General features: G+C 31.2%; 1 protein-coding gene across 1 annotated transcript in view; it reads right to left on the bottom strand.

Annotated features, from left to right (window-relative positions):
• Positions 1–24,123, bottom strand: part of LOC139492634 (uncharacterized) — a 68,044-nt gene that overhangs the window by 14,289 nt on the left and 29,632 nt on the right. The window contains exons 24-56 of the mRNA XM_071280787.1: positions 23,713–23,916; positions 23,149–23,313; positions 22,337–22,588; positions 21,961–22,131; positions 20,723–20,926; positions 20,157–20,321; positions 19,338–19,589; positions 18,963–19,133; positions 17,730–17,933; positions 17,166–17,330; positions 15,942–16,193; positions 15,552–15,722; positions 14,792–14,995; positions 14,232–14,396; positions 12,017–12,268; positions 11,628–11,798; positions 10,867–11,070; positions 10,307–10,471; positions 9,438–9,689; positions 9,050–9,220; positions 8,289–8,492; positions 7,729–7,893; positions 6,859–7,110; positions 6,406–6,639; positions 5,708–5,911; positions 5,147–5,311; positions 4,278–4,529; positions 3,825–4,058; positions 3,127–3,330; positions 2,566–2,730; positions 1,449–1,700; positions 1,059–1,229; positions 299–502 (exon numbers count right to left, since the gene is read on the bottom strand). Of these exons, the coding sequence (XP_071136888.1) occupies positions 299–502; positions 1,059–1,229; positions 1,449–1,700; positions 2,566–2,730; positions 3,127–3,330; positions 3,825–4,058; positions 4,278–4,529; positions 5,147–5,311; positions 5,708–5,911; positions 6,406–6,639; positions 6,859–7,110; positions 7,729–7,893; positions 8,289–8,492; positions 9,050–9,220; positions 9,438–9,689; positions 10,307–10,471; positions 10,867–11,070; positions 11,628–11,798; positions 12,017–12,268; positions 14,232–14,396; positions 14,792–14,995; positions 15,552–15,722; positions 15,942–16,193; positions 17,166–17,330; positions 17,730–17,933; positions 18,963–19,133; positions 19,338–19,589; positions 20,157–20,321; positions 20,723–20,926; positions 21,961–22,131; positions 22,337–22,588; positions 23,149–23,313; positions 23,713–23,916 (6,666 nt within the window). The remainder of the gene's footprint in view (positions 1–298; positions 503–1,058; positions 1,230–1,448; positions 1,701–2,565; positions 2,731–3,126; positions 3,331–3,824; positions 4,059–4,277; positions 4,530–5,146; positions 5,312–5,707; positions 5,912–6,405; positions 6,640–6,858; positions 7,111–7,728; positions 7,894–8,288; positions 8,493–9,049; positions 9,221–9,437; positions 9,690–10,306; positions 10,472–10,866; positions 11,071–11,627; positions 11,799–12,016; positions 12,269–14,231; positions 14,397–14,791; positions 14,996–15,551; positions 15,723–15,941; positions 16,194–17,165; positions 17,331–17,729; positions 17,934–18,962; positions 19,134–19,337; positions 19,590–20,156; positions 20,322–20,722; positions 20,927–21,960; positions 22,132–22,336; positions 22,589–23,148; positions 23,314–23,712; positions 23,917–24,123) is intronic.

Genomic DNA, 24,123 nt, shown 5'->3' with positions numbered 1-24,123 from the left:
ATAATTGCAACATCTGAAATCTAGTTTTACGCATAAGATCATGATGCACGTTCTGAAAATTAATTTCTTTAAAATCATGATGAAACAAAATATTTGAAAATCAAATAGTATCCGAGTTTCAACAGACAATTAAAAAGGATATAAAACTGAAAATCAACTCAGAAAATTATTTACAGCATCAGAATAGAAATCGAAATAAAATAAATAATATAAACAAAAAAGAACAAATCAAGAGATATTATTTTCAACAATTTCCCTAAAAAAAGCAAAGTGACATTGTTCATTGGATTAATCTTACCATTTATCCAAATCGGATTATACGATCCACACTGACCAGGCGATACCGGACTTGTTGATAAGTTATAACCGCCTTCAAAATAATACCACCCTCCTGACCAATAGTTATCACAGTTGTACATGTATGAATAATCGTAGTAGTCTTGATGTCTAGTGAAGTCATAATCTATTATGCTGTAGTTTGAACAGGGGTCATTTGTGTATTCTGAAGAAAAACACAACATAAGACTATGCTTGTATTACTATTGTACTGCATTCATATGTAACTAAAACCATACCAATGTTAAATTAATCAAGTCTTCTGTTAAAAATGAATTAATCAAGATCTAAATGGATATTTTACATATAAGTGAAATCGAGATGATACAATAACATAGGTAAACAAATGGTAAACAATAACATGGCCAATAAAAGTCCCGATTTATAGAATGAATGCTATGACTGTAAATAGATACTTTGTGTCCAAGCGTGCATGCACAAAAAAAAGTAACTCAAACAGCGGTATACAACTCTTACTTATATTTGTCAAATAAAAGTTAACAATTTTAACGTTTGGTGCACAGGGATTTTATTTCTAACTAAGGATCTTAAACATGTATATAACTTAAAATAGATATACGTTTAATTTCCTGTCATAATACTCGATTCGTCAATTGTCCTAATAAATATATAATTATATTGTTTGCCCCTTGTTTAGAGCTGGAACATTTGCATTTTCTTACATATGTTCCTTGTATTAGTGTTTACAGTAACATGCTTACCCATACAATATCTGCCACAGTTCATCATGTAATATGCAGGTTTCAAATGAGCAACATTGTATCCGTCACATTGCATTACAGTAACATTCCAACTGTGTTGACATTCCGTATCATTTCCTACAACGCATGCTGTTAGTGTGGCCATTTCACCGTAAGTTGTAGGATACAAACCTGACAAAAATCAAATTTGCATATCATCATTGCTTAGTTGGTTATAATTATATGAGAACAAATAAATATTCTTTAAATTGCTCTTACAATGGTTGATAACATTATATTTGGTATTTATTAATATCATTTTTTTCGATTCTTTTTAAATCATGATTGGTTAAACATTTCTTTGCCAGATAAAATTCAAATATATATCATCAACGAATATCATATATTCACCATCCAGCCATATAGGATAAGATGAACCACACTGTCCCGGCTTTGGAGGGTTCGTTGGAATGCTCTCGTTTCCACTGAATTTGTACCATCCTTCCATGTGGATCTCCCAGTCGTAACATTCTTCATATTCTCCACTTTGTAATGTATAATTGACAGATCTCTCAAAATGACTTGTAATTATATTGTGCCAGCGACAAGGCTCGTCCCACACATACGATGGAGTGGTAGAAACCTCAGAGGAGTTTCTCGATTCTACAAACAATAGGAAACTTCTTCAATTGATATAAAACCCTGTATTGATTGATAAAGTGCGTTTACGTATCGAAATCAAGCTGACTTCTAAAACTAAACAAGTGTTAAATTTTAATTTTTTTTTCTTTTTTGAACTCGACTTTTTTTTTTATATTTAAAAAAAGTGAATATTTGTATATATATTCCAAGATTACGATTAATTCAATTGTTTGATCAGAGTAATGGACATAATTGATCTTTGCAAGCATTGTGGTTTTGCATTTGTCAGAAGAATTGCAAAGATCCTTTTTTAATTTCCCTTTTTTCCAATAGTTATCAAAGGTACCAGGATTATAATTTAGTACGCCAGACGCGCATTTCGGCTACATAAGACTCATCAGTGACGCTCATATCAAAATATTTGTCAAGCCAAACAAGAACAAAGTTCAAGAGCATTGAGGATCAAAAATTCCAAAAAGTTGTTCCAAATACGGCTAAGGTAATCTTTGCCTGGGATAAGAAAATACTTAGTTTTTTCAAAAAATTCAAAGTTTTGTAAACAGGAAATTTATAAAAATGAATGTTTCCTCAAATGATAGTAAAGCGTCATTGAAACACCGACAGACACTTTAGTATTCTGCTGTATATATACATGCAGACAGTTAAAGAGATAATCGTAATTGAACAATTTGTGAAAATTGTGTTGTAGTAAGGGTCTGTACACACTGTTTCCTACTGAAGGTTCGACTTCCTAATTTTTGGTTTTATTTTAAATCGTAAAAAAAGTCTTCTTTTAGTTGTGTTATTTTATTCAAATGATGAATGAAATATTGATTTAGTTTAAAAGGTACCAGGCTTATAATTGAAATGATATAAAAAGGCCAACCTAGACAGTATCTGCCACACATTCCTTTCTGTCTTAGATACATAATGTTTTTATTTCCACATTTCATAGTTGGTACGCTCCAGCTGTAAGCACAATCGGACCAATCAGTTCCTTCACATGCTCTTAGATATACCAAACCTGTGTCATCAGTCTGTTCAATAGTTTCTGTAAATAAGACAAATATTCAAGTTATTTGCAAATTTTTACATTACCTGTATTTCACAAATCTAGAAGAATAGCTTCTAAAATAACTACAAAATTAATAATAGCAACATCTGCAATTTAGTTTTACGCATCAGATCATGATGCACGTTCTGTAAATTAATTTCTTTGAAATCGTGCTGAAACAAAATATTTGAAAATCAAATAGTATTCGAGTTTCAACAGACAATTTAAATGGATATAGAACAGAAAATCAGCTCAGAAACTTATTTACAACAGAAGAATAGAAATCGAAATAAAATAAATAATATAAACAAAAAAAGAACAAATCAAGAGATATTATTTTCAACAATTTCCCTAGAAAAAGCAAAGTGACATTGTTCATTTGATAAATCTTACCATTTATCCAAATCGGATTATACGATCCACACTGACCAGGCGATACCGGACTTGTTGATAAGTTATAACCGCCTTCAAAATAATACCACCCTCCTGACCAATAGTTATCACAGTTGTACATGTATGAATAATCGTAGTAGTCTTGATGTCTAGTGAAGTCATAATCTATTATGCTGTAATTTGAACAGGGGTCATTTGTGTATTCTGAAAACAAACACAACATACGATAATGCTTGTATTACAATTATACTGCATTCATATGCAACTAAACCATACCAATGGTAAATTAATCAAGTCTTCTGTTAAAAATGAATTTATCAAAATCTATAAGGATATTTTACGCATAGGTGAAATTGAGATGATACAATAACATAGGTAAACAAATGGTAAACAATAACATGGCCGATAAAAGTCCCGATTCATAGAATGGAAGCTATGACTGTAAATAGATACTTTGTGTTCAAGCGTGCATGCACAATAAAAAGTGACTCAAACAGCGGTATACTTCTGTTACTTATATTAACCAAATAAAAGTTAACAATTTTAATTATTGGTGCAAAGGGATTTTATTTCTAACTAAGGATCTTAAACATGTATATATTTTAAAATAAAGATACGTTTCAATTCCTGTCATATCACTCAATTCGTTAATTTTCCTATTATATATATAATTATATTGTTTGCTAGCCTTGTATAGCGCTGGAAAATTGGCATCTTTTTACATATGTTCCTTGTATTAGTGTTTACAGTAACATGCTCACCCATACAATATCTGCCACAGTTCATCATGTAATATGCAGGTTTCAAATGAGCAACATTGTATCCATCACATTGCATTACAGTCACATTCCAACTGTGTTGACATTCGGTTTCATTTCCTACAACGCATGCTGTCAGTGTGGCCATTTCACCATAAGTTGTAGGATACAAACCTGACAAAAATCAAATTTGCATATCAACATTGCTTAGTTGGTTATAATTATATGAGAACAAATGAATATTCTTTAAATTGCTCTTACAACGGTTGATAACATTATATTTGATATTGATTAATATCAATTTATTCGATTTTTTTAAAATGATGATTGGTTAAACATTTCTTTGTCAGATAAAATTCAAATATATATCCTTAACAAAAATTATATATTCACCATCCAGCCATATAGGATTAGATGAACCACACTGTCCCGGCTTTGGAGAGTTCGTTGGGATGCTCTCGTTTCCACTGAATTTGTACCATCCTTCCATGTGGATCTCCCAGTCGTAACATTCTTCATATTCTCCACTTTGCAGTGTATAATTGACAGATCTCTCAAAATGACTTGTAATTATATTGTGCCAGCGACAAGGCTCATCCCACACATACGATGGAGTGGTAGAAACCTCAGAGGAGTTTCTCGATTCTACAATCAAAAGGAAACTTCTTCAATTGATATAAAACCCTGTATTGATTGATAAAGCGCCTATACATATCGAGATCAAGCTGACTTCTAAAACTAAACAAATGTTAAATTTTATATTTTTTTCTGTTTTGTACTCGACTTTTTTATTTTTATTTTTAAAAAGTGAATATTTGTGTATATATTCCAAGATTACGGTTAATTCAATTGTTTGATCAGAGTAATGGACATACTTGATCTTTGCCAACATTGTGGTTTTGCATGTGTCAGAAGCATTGCAAAGTTCCTTTTTTAATTTACCAGTTTTCCAAATGTTTCCTAAAATCATAGTAATTGTCATTGAAACACCGAGAGACACTTTAGTATACCGCTGTATATATACATTCAGTCAGTAAAAGAGATAATCGTAATGGCACAATTTTGTGAAAATTATATTGTAGTAAGGGGCTATACACACTGTTTCCTACTGAAGGTTCGACTTTCTAAATTTTCGGTTTTATTTTAAAATCGTCAAAACATCTTCTTTTAGTTGTGTTATTTTATTCAAATGATGAATGAAATATTAAATTTAGCTTTAAAAGGTACCAGGCTTATAATTGAAATGATATAAAAAGGCCAACCTAGACAGTATCTGCCACACATTCCTTTCTGTCTTAGATACATAATGTTTTTATTTCCACATTTCATAGTTGGTATGCTCCAGCTGTAAGCACAATCGGACCAATCAGTTCCTTCGCATGCTCTTAGATATACCAAACCTGTGTCATCAGTCTGTTCAATAGTTTCTGTAAATAAGACAAATACTCAAGTAATTTGCAAATTGTTACATTACCTGTATTTCACAAATCTAGAAGAATAGCTTCTAAAATAACTACAAAATTAATAATAGCAACATCTGCAATTTAGTTTTACGCATCAGATCATGATGCACGTTCTGTAAATTAATTTCTTTGAAATCGTGCTGAAACAAAATATTTGAAAATCAAATAGTATTCGAGTTTCAACAGACAATTTAAATGGATATAGAACAGAAAATCAGCTCAGAAACTTATTTACAACAGAAGAGTAGAAATCGAAATAAAATAAATAATATAAACAAAAAAAGAACAAATCAAGAGATATTATTTTCAACAATTTCCCTAGAAAAAGCAAAGTGACATTGTTCATTTGATAAATCTTACCATTTATCCAAATCGGATTATACGATCCACACTGACCAGGCGATACCGGACTTGTTGATAAGTTATAACCGCCTTCAAAATAATACCACCCTCCTGACCAATAGTTATCACAGTTGTACATGTATGAATAATCGTAGTAGTCTTGATGTCTAGTGAAGTCATAATCTATTATGCTGTAATTTGAACAGGGGTCATTTGTGTATTCTGAAAACAAACACAACATACGATAATGCTTGTATTACAATTATACTGCATTCATATGCAACTAAACCATACCAATGGTAAATTAATCAAGTCTTCTGTTAAAAATGAATTTATCAAAATCTATAAGGATATTTTACGCATAGGTGAAATTGAGATGATACAATAACATAGGTAAACAAATGGTAAACAATAACATGGCCGATAAAAGTACCACTTCATAGAATGGAAGCTATGACTGTAAATAGATACTTTGTGTTCAAGCGTGCATGCACAATAAAAAGTGACTCAAACAGCGGTATACTTCTGTTACTTATATTAACCAAATAAAAGTTAACAATTTTAATGTTTGGTGCAAAGGGATTTTATTTCTAACTAAGGATCTTAAACATGTATATATTTTAAAATAAAGATACGTTTCAATTCCTGTCATATCACTCAATTCGTTAATTTTCCTATTATATATATAATTATATTGTTTGCTAGCCTTGTATAGCGCTGAAAAATTGGCATCTTTTTACATATGTTCCTTGTATTAGTGTTTACAGTAACATGCTCACCCATACAATATCTGCCACAGTTCATCATGTAATATGCAGGTTTCAAATGAGCAACATTGTATCCATCACATTGCATTACAGTCACATTCCAACTGTGTTGACATTCGGTTTCATTTCCTACAACGCATGCTGTCAGTGTGGCCATTTCACCATAAGTTGTAGGATACAAACCTGACAAAAATCAAATTTGCATATCAACATTGCTTAGTTGGTCATAATTATATGAGAACAAATGAATATTCTTTAAATTGCTCTTACAACGGTTGATAACATTATATTTGATATTGATTAATATCAATTTATTCGATTTTTTTAAAATGATGATTGGTTAAACATTTCTTTGTCAGATAAAATTCAAATATATATCCTTAACAAAAATTATATATTCACCATCTAGCCATATAGGATTAGATGAACCACACTGTCCCGGCTTTGGAGAGTTCGTTGGAATGCTCTCGTTTCCACTAAATTTGTACCATCCTTCCATGTGGATCTCCCAGTCGTAACATTCTTCATATTCTCCACTTTGCAGTGTATAATTGACAGATCTCTCAAAATGACTTGTAATTATATTGTGCCAGCGACAAGGCTCATCCCACACATACGATGGAGTGGTAGAAACCTCAGAGGAGTTTCTCGATTCTACAATCAAAAGGAAACTTCTTCAATTGATATAAAACCCTGTATTGATTGATAAAGCGCCTATACATATCGAGATCAAGCTGACTTCTAAAACTAAACAAATGTTAAATTTTATATTTTTTTCTGTTTTGTACTCGACTTTTTTATTTTTATTTTTGAAAAAGTGAATATTTGTGTATATATTCCAAGATTACGGTTAATTCAATTGTTTGATCAGAGTAATGGACATACTTGATCTTTGCCAACATTGTGGTTTTGCATGTGTCAGAAGCATTGCAAAGTTCCTTTTTTAATTGACCAGTTTTCCAAATGTTTCCTAAAATGATAGTAATTGTCATTGAAACACCGACAGACACTTTAGTATACTGCTGTATATATACATTCAGTCAGTAAAAGAGATAATCGTAATGGCACAATTTTGTGAAAATTATATTGTAGTAAGGGGCTGTACACACTGTTTCCTACTGAAGGTTCGACTTTCTAAATTTTCGGTTTTATTTTAAAATCGTCAAAGCATCTTCGTTTAGTAGTGTTATTTTATTCAAATGATGAATGAAATATTAAATTTAGCTTTAAAAGGTACCAGGCTTATAATTGAAATGATATAAAAAGGCCAACCTAGACAGTATCTGCCACACATTCCTTTCTGTCTTAGATACATAATGTTTTTATTTCCACATTTCATAGTTGGTATGCTCCAGCTGTAAGCACAATCGGACCAATCAGTTCCTTCACATGCTCTTAGATATACAAAACCTGTGTCATCAGTCTGTTCAATAGTTTCTGTAAATAAGACAAATATTCAAGTAATTTGCAAATTGTTACATTACCTGTATTTCACAAATCTAGAAGAATAGCTTCTAAAATAACTACAAAATTAATAATAGCAACATCTGCAATTTAGTTTTACGCATCAGATCATGATGCACGTTCTGTAATTAATTTCTTTGAAATCGTGCTGAAACAAAATATTTGAAAATCAAATAGTATTCGAGTTTCAACAGACAATTTAAATGGATATAGAACAGAAAATCAGCTCAGAAACTTATTTACAACAGAAGAATAGAAATCGAAATAAAATAAATAATATAAACAAAAAAAGAACAAATCAAGAGATATTATTTTCAACAATTTCCCTAGATAAAGCAAAGTGACATTGTTCATTTGATAAATCTTACCATTTATCCAAATCGGATTATACGATCCACACTGACCAGGCGATACCGGACTTGTTGATAAGTTATAACCGCCTTCAAAATAATACCACCCTCCTGACCAATAGTTATCACAGTTGTACATGTATGAATAATCGTAGTAGTCTTGATGTCTAGTGAAGTCATAATCTATTATGCTGTAGTTTGAACAGGGGTCATTTGTGTATTCTGAAAAAAACACACAACATACGATAATGCTTGTATTACAATTATACTGCATTCATATGCAACTAAACAATACCAATGGTAAATTAATCAAGTCTTCAGTTAAAAATGAATTTATCAAAATCTATAAGGATATTTTACGCATAGGTGAAATTGAGATGATACAATAACATAGGTAAACAAATGGTAAACAATAATATGGCCGATAAAAGTCCCAATTCATAGAATGGAAGCTATGACTGTAAATAGATACTTTGTGTTCAAGCGTGCATGCACAATAAAAAGTGACTCAAACAGCGGTATACTACTGTTACTTATATTAACCAAATAAAAGTTAACAATTTTAATGTTTGGTGCAAAGGATTTTATTTCTAACTAAGGATCTTAAACATGTATATATTTTAAAATAAAGATACGTTTCAATTCCTGTCATATCACTCGATTCGTTAATTTTCCTATTAAATATATAATTATATTGTTTGCTAGCCTTGTATAGCGTTGGAAAATTGGCATCTTTTTACATATGTTCCTTGTATTAGTGTTTACAGTAACATGCTCACCCATACAATATCTGCCACAGTTCATCATGTAATATGCAGGTTTCAAATGAGCAACATTGTATCCATCACATTGCATTACAGTCACATTCCAACTGTGTTGACATTCGGTTTCATTTCCTACAACGCATGCTGTCAGTGTGGCCATTTCACCATAAGTAGAAGGATACAAACCTGACAAAAATCAAATTTGCATATCAACATTGCTTAGTTGGTTATAATTATATGAGAACAAATGAATATTCTTTAAATTGCTCTTACAACGGTTGATAACATTATATTTGATATTGATTAATATCAATTTATTCGATTTTTTTAAATGATGATTGGTTAACATTTCTTTGTCAGATAAAATTCAAATATATAGCTTTAACAAAAATTATATATTCACCATCCAGCCATATAGGATTAGATGAACCACACTGTCCCGGCTTTGGAGAGTTCGTTGGAATGCTCTCGTTTCCACTGAATTTGTACCATCCTTCCATGTGGATCTCCCAGTCGTAACATTCTTCATATTCTCCACTTTGCAGTGTATAATTGACAGATCTCTCAAAATGACTTGTAATTATATTGTGCCAGCGACAAGGCTCATCCCACACATACGATGGAGTGGTAGAAACCTCAGAGGAGTTTCTCGATTCTACAATCAAAAGGAAACTTCTTCAATTGATATAAAACCCTGTATTGATTGATAAAGCGCCTATACATGTCGAGATCAAGCTGACTTCTAAAACTAAACAAATGTTAAATTTTATATTTTTTTCTGTTTTGTACTCGACTTTTTTATTTTTATTTTTGAAAAAGTGAATATTTGTGTATATATTCCAAGATTACGGTTAATTCAATTGTTTGATCAGAGTAATGGACATACTTGATCTTTGCCAACATTGTGGTTTTGCATGTGTCAGAAGCATTGCAAAGTTCCTTTTTTAATTTACCAGTTTTCCAAATGTTTCCTAAAATCATAGTAATTGTCATTGAAACACCGACAGACACTTTAGTATACCGCTGTATATTTACATTCAGTCAGTAAAAGAGATAATCGTAATGGCACAATTTTGTGAAAATTATATTGTAGTAAGGGGCTGTACACACTGTTTCCTACTGAAGGTTCGACTTTCTAAATTTTCGGTTTTATTTTAAAATCGTCAAAACATCTTCGTGTAAATGTGTTATTTTATTCAAATGATGAATGAAACATTGATTTAGTTTTTAAAGGTACCAGGCTTATAATTGAAATGATATAAAAAGGCCAACCTAGACAGTATCTGCCACACATTCCTTTCTGTCTTAGATACATAATGTTTTTATTTCCACATTTCATAGTTGGTATGCTCCAGCTGTAAGCACAATCGGACCAATCAGTTCCTTCGCATGCTCTTAGATATACCAAACCTGATTCATCAGTCTGTTCAATAGTTTCTGTAAATAAGACAAATATTCAAGTGATTTGCAAATTTTTACATTACCTGTATTTCACAAATCTAGAAGAATAGCTTCTAAAATAACTACAAAATTAATAATTGCAACATCTGAAATCTAGTTTTACGCATCAAATCATGATGCACGTTCTGAAAATTAATTTCTTTGAAATCATGCTGAAACAAAATATTTGAAAATCAAATAGTATCCGAGTTTTAAAAGGCAATTAAAATGGATATAGAAAAGAAAATCAGCTCAGAAACTTATTTACAGCAGCAGAATAGAATTCGAAATAAAATAGATAATATAAACAAACAAGAACAAATCAAGAGATATTATTTTCAACAATTTCCCTGGAAAAAGCAAAGTGACATTGTTCATTTGATTTATCTTACCATTTATCCAAATCGGATTATACGATCCACACTGACCAGGCGATACCGGACTTGTTGATAAGTTATAACCGCCTTCAAAATAATACCACCCTCCTGACCAATAGTTATCACAGTTGTACATGTATGAATAATCGTAGTAGTCTTGATGTCTAGTGAAGTCATAATCTATTATGCTGTAGTTTGAACAGGGGTCATTTGTGTATTCTGAAGAAAAACACAACATAAGACTATGATCGTATTACAATTGTACAGCATACATATGTAACCAAAACCATACCAATGTTAAATTAATCAAGTCTTCTGTTAAAAATGAATTTATCAAAATCTAAAAGGATATTTAACACATAGGTGAAATTGAGATGATACAATAACATAGGTAAACAAATAGTAAACAATAGCATGGCCAATGAAAATCCGAATTGATAGAACGGAAGCTATGACTGTAAATAGATACTTTGTGTCCAAGCGTGCATGCACAATAAAAAGTAACTCAAACAGCGGTATACTATTGTTACTTATATTTATCAAATAAAAGTTAACAATTTTAACGTTTGGGGAACAGGGATTTTATTTCTAACTAAGGAACTTAAACATGTATATAACTTAAAATAGAGATACGTTTAATTTCCTGTCATAACACTCGATTCGTCAATTGTCCTAATAAATATATAATTATATTGTTTGCCCCCTTGTTTAGAGCTGGAACATTTGCATTTTCTTACATATGTTCCTTGTATTAGTGTTTACAGTAACATGCTCACCCATACAATATCTGCCACAGTTCATCATGTAATATGCAGGTTTCAAATGAGCAACATTGTATCCGTCACATTGCATTACAGTAACATTCCAACTGTGTTGACATTCGGTATCATTTCCTACAACGCATGCTGTAAGTGTGGCCATTTCACCATAAGTTGTAGGATACAAACCTGACAAAAATCAAATTTGCAATCAACATTGCTTAATTGGTTATAATTATATGAGAACAAATAAATATTCTTTAAATTGCTCTTACAATGGTTGATAACATTATATCTGGTATTTATTAATATCATTTTTTTCGATTCTTTTTAAATCATGATTGGTTAAACATTTCTTTGCCAGATAAAATTCAAATATATATCATCAACGAATATCATATATTCACCATCCAGCCATATAGGATAAGATGAACCACACTGTCCCGGCTTTGGAGGGTTCGTTGGAATGCTCTCGTTTCCACTGAATTTGTACCATCCTTCCATGTGGATCTCCCAGTCGTAGCATTCATCATATTCTCCACTTTGTAATGTATAATTGACAGATCTCTCAAAATGACTTGTAATTATATTGTGCCAGCGACAAGGCTCGTCCCACACATACGATGGAGTGGTAGAAACCTCAGAGGAGTTTCTCGATTCTACAAACAAAAGGAAACTTCTTCAATTGATATAAAACCCTGTATTGATTGATAAAGTGCCTATACGTATCGAAATCAAGCTGACTTCTAAAACTAAACAAATGTTAAATTTTAATTTTTTTTCTTTTTTGAACTCGACTTTTTTATTTTTATTTAAAAAAAGTGAATATTTGTATATATATATTCCAAGATTACGGTTAATTCAATTGTTTGATCAGAGTAATGGACATAATTGATCTTTGCAAGCATTGTGGTTTTGCATTTGTCAGAAGAATTGCAAAGATCCTTTTTTAATTTCCCTTTTTTCCAATAGTTATCAAAGGTACCAGGATTATAATTTAGTACGCCAGACGCGCGTTTCGTCTACATAAGACTCATCAGTGACGCTCATATCAAAATATTTGTAAAGCCAAACAAGAACAAAGTTCAAGAGCATTTAGGATCCAAAATTCCAAAAAAGTTGTTCCAAATACGGCTAATGTAATCTTTGCCTGGGATAAGAAAATACTTAGTTTTTCAAAAAATTCAAAGTTTTGTAAACAGGAAATTTATAAAAATGAATGTTTCCTCAAATGATAGTAAAGCGTCATTAAAACACCGACAGACACTTTAGTATTCTGCTGTATATATACATGCAGACAGTAAAAGAGATAATCGTAATGGAACAATTTGTGAAAATTATGTTGTAGTAAGGGTCTGTATGTAAAGCAAAATTATATCCGGGTGAAATTTGATCCGGAGGAGAAAATGTCACAGTAGTTGTTGTTATTTTTCTATCCGGAGGAAAATATTTCCCTGGGATATTTTTTCCTTTCCCGTGAAATTTTATCTGGGTAGTTAATTTATTGAATAGTTATTAGAAAAAACTTATCCTTCAAAATACTATGAAATAATAATAGTGTATTTGAAATAAAGCGAAATTGTTAAAAAAAATGTATTATAATGAGAAATAATTTCACAAATTATCCTTGAAAAAATTTCCTTAAATATTCAAGTCAATATCATCCTTTCAAAAAAGAAAATTATCATGAAACATAGGAAAGAAAACCAGAAGTAATTTCAAAGATCGCAATTGTGAAAATAATATCATGATTAAATAAGGTTAGTGAAATACCGATGATGTAAAAGTGAGTTGTTTTCAGATCTCAGTACAAATATACATTTAAAAGTAAGGTAGAAATATAGTTGCATTACTACTGTTAACAGTAATAGAAGAATTTGATTATGATGATATTTTTAACAGTTTTGTCTGGGGACAGAGATGTAGTTGTTGATTATATGGAAATCAGATAAATCATAGCATAATAATATATTGGAACAAAAGCATATTTAACAGCTGGATAGTTTTTACCTGTGAAATGTTACCTGTCTTATAAAATCAAGTTGTAAGTCATCTTTTTATATAAATGAATATATCAAAAATAAGACTGAAGGAAAAATTTCACTATAAAATAGATTCAGAAATATATTATATTAATATCTTTAAAATATAAATTGCTCATAATTACCTCCCTTTGATAAATTATGCAAATTTGGTCTACCTTTGTGAAGTATTTTATAATTATAGTCAGGTATATATTGATTGTGAGTAACTTACATAGTAGTTAATGGGACTCTATTTCACACGGTTCTGTGTACGGCAAATATAGACCGGTACAAAATATCTGCATAACACAGATAGATTTTCACTCCTCTGGAAAAAATGAACCTATGAAATACCATGCCTGGAAAAAAATTACCGGGACAAATTATCCTCAGGATAAAATCAAACAGAGGAAGAAATAAACCGTTACCGTTACACACTGTTTCCTACTGAAGGTTCGACTTCCTAATTTTTGGTTTTATTTTTAAATAGTAAAAAAACATCTTTTAGTTGTGTTATTTTATTCAAATGATGAATGAAATATTGATTTAATTTTAAAAGGTACCAGGCTTATAATTGAAATGATATAAAAAGGCCAACCTAGACAGTATCTGCCACACATTCCTTTCTGTCTTAGATACATAATGTTTTTATTTCCACATTTCATAGTTGGTATGCTCCAGCTGTAAGCACAATCGGACCAATCAGTTCCTTCGCATGCTCTTAGATATACCAAACCTGTGTCATCAGTCTGTTCAATAGTTTCTGTAAATAAGACAAATATTCAAGTAATTTGCAAATTGTTACATTACCTGTATTTCACAAATCTAGAAGAAAAGCTTCTAAAATAACTACAAAATTAATAATTGCAACATCTGAAATCTGGTTTTACGCATCAGATCATGATGCACGTTCTGAAAATTAATTTCTTTGAAATCGTGCTGAAACAAAATATTTGATAATCAAATAGTATCCGAGTTTCAACAGACAATCAAAATGGATATAGAACAGAAAATCAACTCAGAAACTTATTTACAGCAGCAGAATAGAAATCGAAATACAATAAATAATATAAACAAAAAATAACAAATCAAGAGATATTATTTTCAACAATTTCCCTAAAAAAAGCAAAGTGACATTGTTCGTTTGATAAATCTTACCATTTATCCAAATCGGATTATACGATCCACACTGACCAGGCGATACCGGACTTGTTGATAAGTTATAACCGCCTTCAAAATAATACCACCCTCCTGACCAATAGTTATCACAGTTGTACATGTATGAATAATCGTAGTAGTCTTGATGTCTAGTGAAGTCATAATCTATTATGCTGTAGTTTGAACAGGGGTCATTTGTGTATTCTGAAGAAAACACAACATAAGACTATGCTCGTATTACAATCATACTGCATTCATATGTAACTAAAACCATACCAATGTTAAATTAATCAAGTCTTCTGTTAAAAATGAATTTATCAAAATCTGGAAGGATATTTTACATATAAGTGAAATTGAGATGATACAATAGTATAGGTAAACAAATGGTAAACAATAACATGGCCAATAAAAGTCCTGATTTATAGAATGAATGCTATGACTGTAAATAGATACTTTGTGTCCAAGCGTGCATGCACAATAAAAAGTAACTCAAACAGCGGTATACTATTGTTACTTATATTTATCAAATAAAAGTTAACAATTTTAACGTTTGGGGAACAGGGATTTTATTTCTAACTAAGGATCTTAAACTTGTATATAACTTAAAATAGAGATACGTTTAATTTCCTGTCATAACACTCGATTCGTCAATTGTCCTAATAAATATATAATTATATTGTTTGCCCCCTTGTTTAGAGCTGGAACATTTGCATTTTCTTACATATGTTCCTTGTATTAGTGTTTACAGTAACATGCTCACCCATACAATATCTGCCACAGTTCATCATGTAATATGCAGGTTTCAAATGAGCAACATTGTATCCGTCACATTGCATTACAGTAACATTCCAACTGTGTTGACATTCGGTTTCATTTCCTACAACGCATGCTGTAAGTGTGGCCATTTCACCATAAGTTGTAGGATACAAACCTAACAAAAATCAAATTTGCATATCAACATTGCTTAGTTGGTTATAATTATATGAGAACAAATGAATATTCTTTAAATTGCTCTTACAACGGTTGATAACATTATATTTGGTATTGATTAATATCATTTTTTTCGATTCTTTTTGAATCATGATTGGTTGAACATTTCTTTGTCAGAAAAAAATCAAATATATATCATCAACGAATATTATATACTCACCATCCAGCCATATAGGATAAGATGAACCACACTGTCCCGGCTTTGGAGGGTTCGTTGGAATGCTCTCGTTTCCACTGAATTTGTACCATCCTTCAAAGTGGATCTCCCAGTCATAACATTCTTCATATTCTCCACTTTGCAGTGTATAATTGACAGATCTCTCAAAATGACTTGTAATTATATTGTGCCAGCGACAAGGCTCATCCCACACATACGATGGTGTGGTAGAAACCTCAGAGGAGTTTCTCGATTCTGCAAACAAAAAAGATAAACTTCTTCATTTGATTATAATGTTAGGTCGTCTATATGTATTGCAGATCTAGATTACACAGAAATCTGACAGTTTGTGAATTTTCATGTTTCTATCTATATTGTATTCGACTTTTATTTTAAAAATCTCATTGTCTATTGTAAATGATAGCCACAATCTATTACGACAGTCATTATAAATGTGCATATAACAGAATGCAACGAATATCAAAGTTTATTTCAGAATTAACTGATTTTCCAGATGTTTCCACAAATGACGAGGAAACGTCAATGAAACACCGATAACTCATTATATAATAATGAGATATAGGTGACACGGTAGTATCTCCTGGCCATAATGATAGCCTTTTTAGAATTTTCACCACTTTCTAACACTGCAAAAATTTCTACATTCACAGCTAACTGAAGTACTTTCATTTTACTATTCAGAAATGAATTTGAATATGTATCATGACCGTTTACTTTTTCTGCTATTTTAAAAAAAAAAAAGGCCACTAGTACTTTTAGATCTTTTATGGTGCAGTGAATACAACATTTAAAAAAATTCTCAAAAATTCATTTTCATCTGTATGTAAAATTATTTCATATTTTTCTACACCTGATTCATCCCTCAGTTTAGGAAAGTATGTTCAGTTGATACTGTATTTTTTGTCCAATCACTCTGTTTAGATACATTAACGTAATAGGGTACACAAAAGAGCAACCTAAATTCTGGAATGCAAATACTACCGTGCCACCTATACACACTTTCAGTCAGTAATACAGATATTCCTGATGGTACAATTTGGGGAAATTATAGTAATGAGCTAAAATACACACTGATTCTTATCTGTGGAATCGGCAATCTACATTTTCCGATTAAATTCAAAATCGACCAAATATTTTCTTTCAGATGTGTAATTTTAATTAAATGACCATTACACATTATGTCAATTAATATATAGAAATGCTAACCTAGACAGTATCTGCCGCACATTCCTTTCTGTCTAAGATACATAATGTTTTTAGTTCCACATTTCAATGTTGGTATGCTCCAGGTGTAAGAACATTCAGACCAATGACCTCCTTCACATGCTCTGAGATATACAAGATCGGTGTCATCTGTTTGCTCAATTGTTTCTGTTAATTTAAAAACAAATTATTCAATATTCAAAAAAATGTTACATTACCTTTCATTTGACACGTTTAGATTGAAAACCTTCCAAAAACTTCTTTGTTATTAATCCTTTCACGATATGAAAGCTAGTTTAGGCACCAAATGCACCTTTTGAGAACAATTTTTATTTCGGAATAGTGCAGGAAAATTCATTTATTTCAAATCAAATACCATCCATATTTCATCAAGAGACAATTAAAACGAACACAAAAAAGAAAACCAGTTCAATAACACAACCTCAACAATAGGTTAGAAAGGGAGAACGATGAATACTTTTAATAAAAAAAAACATTAAAGAGATCATATTTTGAACAATTTCCATAGAAACGGCAAAATGACGGATTGTTTTTGATAAATCTTACCATTAATCCAAATTGGATAATACGATCCACACTGACCGGACGATGCCGGACTTGTTGACAAGTTATAACCGCCTTCAAAATAATACCACCCTCCTGACCAAAAGTCATCACAGTTGTACATGTATGAATAATCGTAGTAGTCTTGATGTCTGGTGAAGTCATAATCTATTACGCTGTAGTTTGAACAGGGATCATTTGTGTATTCTGAAGAAGAAAAAAACCCAAATAAGACTTTATGCTTGTTTTACCATTATACTGCATCCACATGCTACCAAAATCATACAAATGTTAATTTAATGAAGTCTTTTGTCTTCTTCTAAAAATGAATTCACCAATATCTAAAAGGATATTTTACATATAGGTCAAATTAAGATGATACCATATCGTACGTAAACAAATGACAAAAAATTGCATGGCCAATAAAATTCCCGATTGTTCGAATGAAAGCTATGACAGTAAGTAGAAGCTTTGAATTCAAGCGTGCATGCACAATCAAAAGTAACTCAAGCAGCGGTACACTACTGTTGCTTTTATTTATCAAATAAAGTTAACATTTTTAACCTTTAGTGCACAGGGATTTTCTTTCTTGCTAAGGGTCTTAAACATGTATATATTTTAAAATGTAGAAACGTGACATTTACTGTCTTACACGATTGGTCTATTTCGCCGAATAACTTTCTCATTATTCAATTCTCTCTCACACTTTGAACTCATAAAGTTCAAATTACATATGAACGCAAAGTATTGTTTACATTTCATATATTTTCACCGAACAATAATATTGATGTATTATTCTTTTTTGATGACTAAACATCTTTAGATATAAATTTATCCTATTATCAGAACCCAGTGTTGGATAATGCACACACATCACTACGATATTTTTAGCAAGGTTGTTTTAAAAGCAGTTTTCTTACAAACTAACATTTCAACTGACATAACTTGGCTATGGTTCAAGGTCATTTCCCTACCCGACCAGTTCGTTTACATTCGAGCAAATTTTCAAAATCTTTTGAAATTTTTATTATCTTATATATCATGTATTACTCATGTCATTTCCGTTTGTATTTACCATAATGTATATTAAAATATATTTTACATCTATTAATAGTATTGTGTACATAAAATGGAATGAGGAAATTCGTTATCTGCTAGCCTTGTGAGGCGCTGGAAGATATACATTTGCTAACACATGTTCCTTGTATAATATTGTGTTCATAGTAACATGCTCACCCATACAATATCTGCCACAGTTTGTCATGTAATAGTAAGGTTTCAAATATGCAACATTATATTCATCACAATGCATTACAGTCACATTCCAACTGTGTTGACATTCGGTTTCATTTCCTACAACGCATGCTGTCAGTGTGGCCATTTCACCATAAGTTGTCGGATACAAACCTAATCAAAAACAACTTTGCATATAAACATTGCCCACTAGGTTGAATATCTAAATTAATGAATATATTAAAACTGTTGTTACAAAGGTTGATAACAATATATTTGGTATAGATTTATTAAATTCTTTTCAAATCATTAACATTAAACACTTCTTTGTCAGATAAAATTCACATATATATCATCTAAAGAATATTATATATTCACCATCCAGCCATATAGGAGAAGATGAACCACACTGTCCCTGCTTAGGAGGATTCGTTGGTATGCTCTCGTTTCCACTAAATTTATACCATGCTTCTATGTGGATATCCCAGTCGTAACAGTTATCATGTTCTCCACTTTGCAGTGTATAATTGACAGATCTCTCAAAATTACTTGTAATTATATTGTGCCAGTGACAAGGCTCATCCCACACATATGATGGGGTGGTAGAAACCTCAGAGGAGTTTCTCGATTCTACAAACAAAAAAGATAAAACCTCTTCATTTGATTTAACAGCCTGTTCAAAGTGATACAGAGCCTATACATATCGAGATCAAGCTGAAACCTAAAACTGAAAATTCTGAATTTTCATATTCCTTTCTGTTTTGAAATTGACTTTTTATGTTATTTCCACAAATCGATACTTGTTTATACATTACAATATCACTGTTAATCATATTGTTTGATCAGAGTAATGGGCCCACTTGATCATTGCTTTCATTGTGGTTTAGCATTTGTCAGAAGCATAGCAAAATTCCTGTTTGAATGAACATGTTTTTAAAATGTTTCCTCACATGATAGTCAACGTCATTGAAACACCGACAAACACATATTTTTAGTCCGTTATACAGATAATTATGATGTCAAAATTTGTAATCTTATTTTGTGGTTAGGAGCTGAAGTATACACTGCTTTTTAAATATGGATTCGACTTTCTACATTTTCAATTTGATTTCAAAATCGACAAAGTATTTTCTGTTAATTATGCAATTTTAATTTAATGATGATTGGACAAATGTCAAATAATATATAAATACCAACCTAGACAGAATCTGCCACACATTCCTTTCTGTCTAAGATACATAATGTTTTTAGTTCCACATTTCAATGTTGGTATACTCCAGGAATAAGCACATTCAGACCAATGACCTCCTTCACATGCTCTGAGATATACAAGATCGGTGTCATCTGTTTGTTCAATTGTTTCTGTTAATTTAAAAACAAATTATTCAATATTTAAAACATTGTTGCATTACCTTCATTTGACACGCATAGATTGAATAGCTTCCAAAACCAACTTTGCAATTTATCCTGAAATTGATATGAAATCTTGTTTTAGGCACCAAAAGCACGTTTTTTAAATAACTTTTATTTCGGAATAGTGCAGGAAAATTCATTTATTTCAAATCAAATACCATCCATATTTCATCGAGAGACAATTAAAACGAACACAAAAAAGAAAACCAGTTCAATAACACAACCTCAACAATAAGTTAGAAAGCAAAAACGATGAATACTTTTAATAAAAAAAAACATTAAAGAGATCATATTTTTGAACAATTTCCATAGAAACGGCACAATGACGGATTGTTTTTTATAGATCTTACCATTAATCCAAATTGGATAATACGATCCACACTGACCGGACGATGCCGGACTTGTTGACAAGTTATAACCGCCTTCAAAATAATACCACCCTCCTGACCAAAAGTCATCACAGTTGTACATGAATGAATAATCGTAGTAGTCTTGATGTCTGGTGAAGTCATAATCTATTACGCTGTAGTTTGAACAGGGATCATTTGTGTATTCTGAAGAAGAAGAAAACCCACATAAGACTATATTATGCTTGTTTTACCATTATACTGCATCCACATGCTACCAAAATCATACCAATGTTAGTTTAATCAAGTCTTTTGTCTTCTGCTAAAAATGAATTCACCAAAATCTAAAAGGATATTTTACACATAGGTCAAATTAAGATGATACCATATCGTACGTAAACAAATGACAAAAAATTGCATGGCCAATAAAATTCCCGATTGTTCGAATGAAAGATATGACAGTAAGTAGAAGCTTTGTATTCAAGCGTGCATGCACAATCAAAAGTAACTCAAGCAGCGGTACACTACTGTTGCTTTTATTTATCAAATAAAGTTAACATTTTTAACCTTTAGAGTACAGTGATTTTCTTTCTTACTAAAGGTCTTAAACATGTATATATTTTAAAATATAGAAACGTGACATTTACTGTCTTATTACACGATTGGTCTATTTCGCCGAATAACTTTCTTATTATTCAATTCTCTCTCACACTTTGAAATCATAAAGTTCAATTTACATATGAACGCAAAGTATTGTTTACATTTCATATATGTTCACCGAAAAATAATATTGATGTATTATTCTTTTTTGATGACTAAACATCTTTAGATATAAATTTATCCTATTATCAGAACCCATTGTTGTATAATGCACACATATCACTAGGATATTTTTAGCAAGGTTGTTTTAAAAGCAGTTTTCTTACAAACTAACATTTCAACTGACATAACTTGGCTGTGGTTCAAGATTTTTCTCTACCCGACCAGTTTGTTTACATTCGAGCAAATTTTCAAAATCTTTTGAAATTTTTATTATCTTATATATCATGTATTGCTCATGTCATTTCCGTTTGTATTTACCATAATGTATATTAAAATATATTTTACATCTATTACTAGTATTGTGTACATAAAATGGAATGAGGAAATTCGTTATCTGCTAGCCTTGTGAGGCGCTGGATAATTTACATTTGCTAACACATGTTCCTTGTATAATATAGTGTTCATAGTAACATGCTCACCCATACAATATCTGCCACAGTTCGTCATGTAATAGTAAGGTTTCAAATATGCAACATTGTATTCATCACAATGCATTACAGTCACATTCCAACTGTGTTGACATTCGGTTTCATTTCCTACAACGCATGCTGTCAGTGTGGCCATTTCACCATAAGTTGTCGGATACAAACCTAATCAAAAACAACTTTGCACATAAACATTACCCACTAGGTTGAATATCGAAATTAATGAATACACTTAAAACTGTTGTTACAAAGGTTGATAACAATATATTTGGTATAGATTCATTAAATTCTTTTTTAATCATTAACATTAAACATTTCTTTGTCAGATAACATTCACATATATATCATCTAAAGAATATTATATATTCACCATCCAGCCATATAGGAGAAGATGAACCACACTGTCCCTGCTTAGGAGGATTCGTTGGTATGCTCTCGTTTCCACTAAATTTATACCATGCTTCTATGTGGATATCCCAGTCGTAACAGTTATCATGTTCTCCACTTTGCAGTGTATAATTGACAGATCTCTCAAAATTACTTGTAATTATATTGTGCCAGTGACAAGGCTCATCCCACACATATGATGGGGTGGTAGAAACCTCAGAGGAGTTTCTCGATTCTACAAACAAAAATGATGAAACCTCTTCATTTGATTTAACAGCCTGTTCAAAGTGATACAGAGCCTATACATATCGAGATCAAGCTGAAACCTAAAACTGAAAATTCTGAATTTTCATATTGCTTTCTGTTTTGAAATTGACTTTTTATGTTATTTCCACAAATCGATACTTGTTTATACATTACAATATCACTGTTAATCCTATTGTTTGGTCAGAGTCCCCTTTATCATTGATTACATTGTGGTTTAGAATTTGTCAGAAGCATAGCAAAATTCCTGTTTGAATGAACATGTTTTTAAAATGTTTCCTCAAATGATAGTCAACGTCATTGAAACACCGACAAACACATATTTTCAGTCCGTTATACAGATAATTATGATGTCAAAATTGATAATCTTATTTTGTGGTTAGGAGCTGAAGTATACACTGCTTTTTAAATATCGATTCGACTTTCTACATTTTCAATTTGATTTCAAAATCGACAAAGTATTTTCTGTTAATTATGCAATTTTAATTTAATGATGATTGGACATATGTCAAATAATATATAAATACCAACCTAGACAGAATCTGCCACACATTCCTTTCTGTCTAAGATACATAATGTTTTTAGTTCCACATTTCAATGTTGGTATACTCCAGGAATAAGCACATTCAGACCAATGACCTCCTTCACATGCTCTGAGATATACAAGATCGGTGTCATCTGTTTGTTCAATTGTTTCTGTTAATTTAAAAACAAATTATTTAATATTTAAAACATTGTTGCATTACCTTCATTTGACACGCATAGATTGAATAGCTTCCAAAACCAACTTTGCAATTTATCCTGAAATTGATATGAAATCTTGTTTTAGGCACCAAAAGCACGTTTTTTAAATAACTTTTATTTCGGAATAGTGCAGGAAAATTCATTTATTTCAAATCAAATACCATCCATATTTCATCGAGAGACAATTAAAACGAACACAAAAAAGAAAACCAGTTCAATAACACAACCTCAACAATAAGTTAGAAAGTAAAAACGATGAATACTTTAATAAAAAAAACATTAAAGAGATCATATTTTTGAACAATTTCCATAGAAACGGCACAATGACGGATTGTTTTTTATAGATCTTACCATTAATCCAAATTGGATAATACGATCCACACTGACCGGACGATGCCGGACTTGTTGACAAGTTATAACCGCCTTCAAAATAATACCACCCTCCTGACCAAAAGTCATCACAGTTGTACATGTATGAATAATCGTAGTAGTCTTGATGTCTGGTGAAGTCATAATCTATTACGCTGTAGTTTGAACAGGGATCATTTGTGTATTCTGAAGAAGAAGAAAACCCACATAGGACTATATTATGCTTGTTTTACCATTATACTGCATCCACATGCTACCAAAATCATACCAATGTTAGTTTAATCAAGTCTTTTGTCTTCTGCTAAAAATGAATTCACCAAAATCTAAAAGGATATTTTACACATAGGTCAAATTAAGATGATACCATATCGTACGTAAACAAATGACAAAAAA

The sequence above is a fragment of the Mytilus edulis genome, chromosome 10, assembly GCF_963676685.1.
Source record: "Mytilus edulis chromosome 10, xbMytEdul2.2, whole genome shotgun sequence".
Classification (NCBI taxonomy): Eukaryota; Metazoa; Mollusca; class Bivalvia; order Mytilida; family Mytilidae; genus Mytilus; species Mytilus edulis.
Note: the sequence above shows the minus strand (reverse complement) of the source record. Positions and strands in the feature narration are given on the sequence as shown.